The 5,546-nt window shown below is 43.2% G+C and overlaps 1 protein-coding gene across 1 annotated transcript; it reads right to left on the bottom strand.

Moving 5' to 3' along the window:
* Nucleotides 1–3,648: 3,648 nt before the first annotated feature.
* On the bottom strand, nucleotides 3,649–5,196 carry LOC121932425 (7-alpha-hydroxycholest-4-en-3-one 12-alpha-hydroxylase-like). Its single transcript, XM_042471035.1, has one exon. It carries the CDS (start codon nucleotides 5,194–5,196, stop codon nucleotides 3,649–3,651), a length of 1,548 nt encoding a protein of 515 aa, XP_042326969.1.
* Nucleotides 5,197–5,546: the final 350 nt, after the last annotated feature.

The following is a 5,546-nucleotide window of genomic DNA, read 5'->3' as shown; positions in this document are numbered from 1 at the left end:
ATTGTCGTCTGGGTTGCCTGATCCCTGCCCGGGTGGATTGCCCTACGTTGTCCAAAGAGGACAACATAAGAATGGGGGGATACGGACCTTTTGGCTCATGTCCATTGATATACTGCTGGTAAAATTTTGAGATAAAATGTGGATGTGGGCACTAAAACTGGAGACCCTTTGGTATTAAATACCACCTGGGCAGTGCAAAGTACACTTTAGTTGTTACAAATAATTCAGAGAGAGAGAGGGCTAAACGCCTCATAAAACTATAATTCGCCGAATTCCCTAGCACTGAGCCATGGCAGTTAAAGTGGTGTCAAACTGGATTATTTCTGCAGTGTGGCTGGAGTCTTAATGTTGGAGCTAATCAGAAGCTGTTTTGTTTTGTGGCTGAGGTTCCATTTGCAGAACAGAACACATGTTTTTATATATATAGTTACTTCTAGGACCTGTAGTTCCTTGAGGTGCACTGTACGCATGAGACATACTGCTAAAAATTTGCTTGTGCAACATGAGGCAGATGCCCTTTAATTGCCCTTTAAATGCCCTTTGATTTAAGTGAAACTTATTAAATGTTTTCCCAGTATAGGATGATGCTGTGCTGGAGCAATGTTTGGGTCTGAGAAGCAATTGCCTTAGGAAAACAGACTGTGGTGAAGCGCCTGGGTTTCAAAGAAGTGAACACAGCCGAATGTGCATACCTTCACAAATTCCACCTTATGTTCATGTGCAGTTTTCCCATACGCCAACACAATACTGTTTCACACATGGCACATCTAGAATAGCATGTGAAATTTCATTCTGGGCTTTGATACGTATTCTGACTTAGAGGTGTTCAGGGCTTGATTCCTGAACAGCAAACTTGATAAGTCTGCCCTTTAAAAGTAAAGTAGAAAAATATTCATTTAGAGTTCTTTCAAAGATGTTATTTTTGTGTTGTTGTTGCTGCTGCTGCCACTGCCGTTGTAATGAAAATAATTATAATTCTTAGGCTGCACCTGCACTGTAGAAATATAGCAGTTTGAACACACTTTAATTGCCATGCCCCCATGCTATGGAATCCTGGGATTTGTAGTTTCACAAGGTCTTTAGCCTTCTCTACAAAAGAGTGCTGGTACACTCTTCCCAGACCTTTCACCATTTTGAAAGCATCTATGGTGAGTAGTACCATTGGAAAGCAGGATTTAACACTATGGCTGCCTTTGCACTGCAGAAATAATGCAGTTTGACACTGCTTTAACTTCCCTAGCTCAGTGCTCTGGATTCCCAGGACTTGTAGTTTGTTTAGCACTAGAGGTCTCTGACAGAAAAGGCTAAAGGCAGTTGCCCATCCATATCCACAGATTCTTTATCCAAGGATTCAACCATCCTCGGTTTGAAAATATTTTTGAAATAACTACATTCCAAAACGTAAACCTTGATTTTGCCATTTTATATAAGGGGCACCATTTTACTATGCCATTGCATTTAATGGGACTTGAGCATTCATGGATTTTGGTATCAGTGGGGGCCTTGGAACCAAACTACAGGAGATACCAAGGACCCGCTGTATCTCACAAAACTACAAATCCCAGAATTCCATAGCAGTTACAGTGGTGTCAAAATGTATTATTTCTGCAGTGCAGATGCAGCTCATGTCAGGAAAAGTTTTGGAATGTTAGACCTAAATCGATATGTTTATCGGACCTAGAGTAGACCCAGTGAATCAATTGCTAAATGATAAGTCAGCATGTGGTGATTCAGTGGGTCTACTCCAGCTAGGACTTGCAGTTGAATTTAAGCTTTAAAGCCTCCCTCTTAACCATCTAGTGTTGCTCACTATCATTAGATATGCCCAGTTTAGCCCATCAGCTTGGAAGAGTGGCATCAAAGGAAGTGATCCTGGCTGACAACTGATAATGGGATCTTTCAGATCTCCTGAGGAATATCCCAAAACAATTTTATGCACAGGCATAGAGTCTGAGCTGTAATACAGTATGTGCAAAGCCAGGGGTTGACTAGTACCCCTCTCAATCCCAGAAAGAATACAGATGTTATTGATGCTATTACGGTATTCTTGCTTCAATAATAGTCAATTCCAACCTGGATTCTCTTTCACTGATACCCAGCAAGGACCACCTTCTATAGTAGAAAGGGCAGATATGACCATGCCTCATACTACACCATTACTGCATGTGTTGTATAATACAGTCTGCTGTCTGTATCCATGAGAGATCCATTCTGGACCCCCCCCCCCCCCCCCATGAATACCTAAATCTGCGGTTACTCAAGTTCACTTGTCCCTAATGGTGGCGCATGCATGTACCTGTGCGGCCATTAGGGACAATGGGGCTTCAGGTGGCGCAGCCAAATGCACACGCTACCATTGGGAACAACGTGGGCTTGCTGTCTGTGAATATTCAAATCCATGGATGGCGAGTCGGTGGATACCGAGGATCCACTGTGTTAATTAATGGATTAATTAATAGTATTGGTATGCCACTTCTAGGTAATTTACCAAAATGAATAAAGAAATGCAAAACAAGGACACAAAAATCCACAATATATTATTTCAGCATAAAACAGTCATTAGTATTACAATAACAAATAGGCTTGTAGCCAGGCCTTGTATTAGGGCTATACATCATTGGGCAAACAGGCAACTTTTTTGGGAGCTTGCTGTTAGCCCTTTAAACCTCCTGGCTCATCTCATGAGCAAGGTAGTCTCAAGGTGTACTCTGGCAATTATAAAACAATGTGGACAAACCTTTGACTTTGGCATTTCTTTCTATATTTGTTGTTGTTAAATGCCCTTGAGTCGATTTTGACTCATGGCGGCCCTATGGATGAGACATCTCCAAGACTCTCTGTCCTCCACTGCTCTGCTTAGTTCTTACAAACTCATTCCTGTGGCCTCCCTAATAGACTCCATCCATCTAGCAAAGCGGCCTTCCTCTCTTTCTACATCCCACCACCTGTCCTAACATTTTTTTCAATGCGTAGATTTTTTCCCCTATATTTTAATAAGATATTATTATTATTATTAACCTTTATTTATAAAGCGCTGTAAGTTTACACAGCGCTGTACATCAATTTTTTATGTTTTTATAAGAGCTACTGTTTATTGTAGCATACCTAGTTTGTTTGGCCCCCATAATGGATCATTTTTATAGCCTCCCCTGTCTCTTTTCAACAGCCTTCTCTGTGTCTGGCAGATCTGCTGGTCAGGTAGGAAAGGGAGGCGACTCGCTTTCCCAGCCAGCCAGCAGACCCAGCAGACTTAGAAGACAGTTCCTTTCCACCAGCAGCTTTTGGTTGGAGTGGGCTTCTGCTGCCCACCCGAAAGCCTTTTTCCCAATTGGGGAGGGGGCTCATAAGACCCAGGAGGGTGCACTCCACCTTTACCAGCAGCCACAGTTGAAGGATAGCAGAGGCACCCTAGCTGGTGGATGGGGCAAACAGGAGGGTCTTGAAACAGATGAGAATGAAGGTACGCATCACCCAAGTGACTGAGCCCTGACTGAGGCACCACCCGGTGCAGTCTGCCCTCCCTGCACCCCAACAATGACACCGCTGACTATTTAACAATCTTTCCCCTCCTTTTGTCTGAGAGTTTATCAAAACAAAGAAATACCAACCAAAATATTACACAGCTATAAAAACCATGTTTACATTTATTTAATCTTTGCATCTCAGGCGATACCTGAACTGGATATCATGAGAAGGGTTGGCAGTTCCAAAGCCACAGCGCCCTTCATCCGTTGGTGGTATATCCTCTTCTGCGTTAACCAGTTCCATATCAAAGTAGATGAGCATCAGGATCACAAACATCCTCATTTCGCTGACAGCAAAATATCGGCCAGGGCACATTGTGGGACCAGCACCAAACGGCATAATGTGATGTTTCAGGTGTTTTCCATTCTTATAAAATTCTTTTTTGGTGCCATCTGGATTTATGAACCTGTCATATTTGAATGTCTGAGGATCTGGGTAGATTTCTGGATCCATATGCAAGGCTATGAAAGGGAAAAGAACGACGGAATCTCCTTTCCGTAAAGTGTATTCCTTGCCATCACCCATCTTAACATCTGTGTCTTGCATGACACTTCTGAACAGAAAAAGAGTTCCTTTCAAGCGCAGTGTTTCCTCTATTGCACTGTCCAGAAGAGGGGTCTTGATGGTATCCAGAGACAGACTGAGGAAGGGGCTGCCAGGCTTCACCTCCTGACCAGTCTCCTTTATTACTCTGTCCACTTCTTCCTTTACTGCCTTCATTGCTTCTGGATATTTTAAGAGGTGCGCAAGAATCCAGAATGTAGCAGGACCAGTGTTAGCCTGCGATGCCCAGAGAAGAAGAAACAGGAACTGGGTCCTCATCTTTTCCGTCATTCCATTCTTAGCCATCTGCTGATCCTGCTCCACAACCCAGCTGTTGATGTTGTCCCTCTGATACAGCTTTTCTATGGACAGAATATCCCACAAGATGCTTTGTAATCTCCTGGCCTCCTTCTGGTCTGCAGGATTCAGCAAACTGACAGCCAGTTGGGGAAAGAAATGGTCAAATTTCTTAAAGCATTCAAATATCTCTTCACATTTTGCAAGTTGACTCTGGACTGAATGACTCTGGCTTTCTTTCTCTTTCTCTGGCTCGGTGCCAAATAGAGTGAGAAAACCAGCTTGGAAAATGGTTTTGTAGCTGAAATGAAACATTCCTTCCTGATGCCAAGATGTTGGGCCATCACCTGAACTTGTCCTGTTAAGCATCACAAGTTGCAGCTTCTCCATCATAATTTGATTCAGCATGAAGAGATTCTTGCCACTGAGATATCTCTGGCTAAATTTTTTGACAATGTCGTGGTGAGCTTGCGTGGGCTGAAAACAAAAGGCATTATGCACAACCATCGATGTAAATGTTTCAAAATTCAGTTTTTCTTTAGGTTCCTTCATTAGAGGTTCATATGTGTGTGGATCTGCCACAAGACTGATATATTTGCCACCAACCAAGACTGTAAATATGTCTCCATGTTTCTTCTGCATCTTTTGTAAAAACTCCGCCGGACTCTTCCTGAATTGTATGGCATGGCCTAGCCAGGGAATGAATCCTTTATCCAGCGGAGGTTCCTTGGGTCTCCTCCTGCGAAATGCTCCGATTGTATAAAGGCCTCCAAGTATGAGAGCGAGAAGGGAGGCAAGGAAAGCACAGAGCAGAGTCTCCCAGAAATTCATGACTGGTGTGATGAAGGAGCACTGCAAGTAATTAATAGATCTCCTGTGCTACTTATGAAGCTTCCAATGAAGGGACAGAAGTGGGCAGGACTTCCTCATTCCACCTGTGAGCTGGCAAAAGCAGTTGTGGTTTTCCTGTGCCTTTGGTTGTTAAAAACATTCCTGGACTCATCCGTCCCTCCTAGACTATTATGTTTTATGTTCTGCCTGTTCATTTTTTTCACTCTATGAAGCTGTCATTGTCAGGAAGGATATGATCCCTGCAAGAACTCACTGGGAGAAGAGAGGAGATGGAAGAGGACAAGAAGGGAGACAGGCAAGTGCCTTCTGTTGTATGGCTCCCATTGGCA

The sequence above is a fragment of the Sceloporus undulatus genome, chromosome 6 (genome assembly GCF_019175285.1).
Source record: "Sceloporus undulatus isolate JIND9_A2432 ecotype Alabama chromosome 6, SceUnd_v1.1, whole genome shotgun sequence".
NCBI lineage: Eukaryota > Metazoa > Chordata > Lepidosauria > Squamata > Phrynosomatidae > Sceloporus > Sceloporus undulatus.
This window is presented reverse-complemented; position numbering and strand designations above follow the sequence as displayed.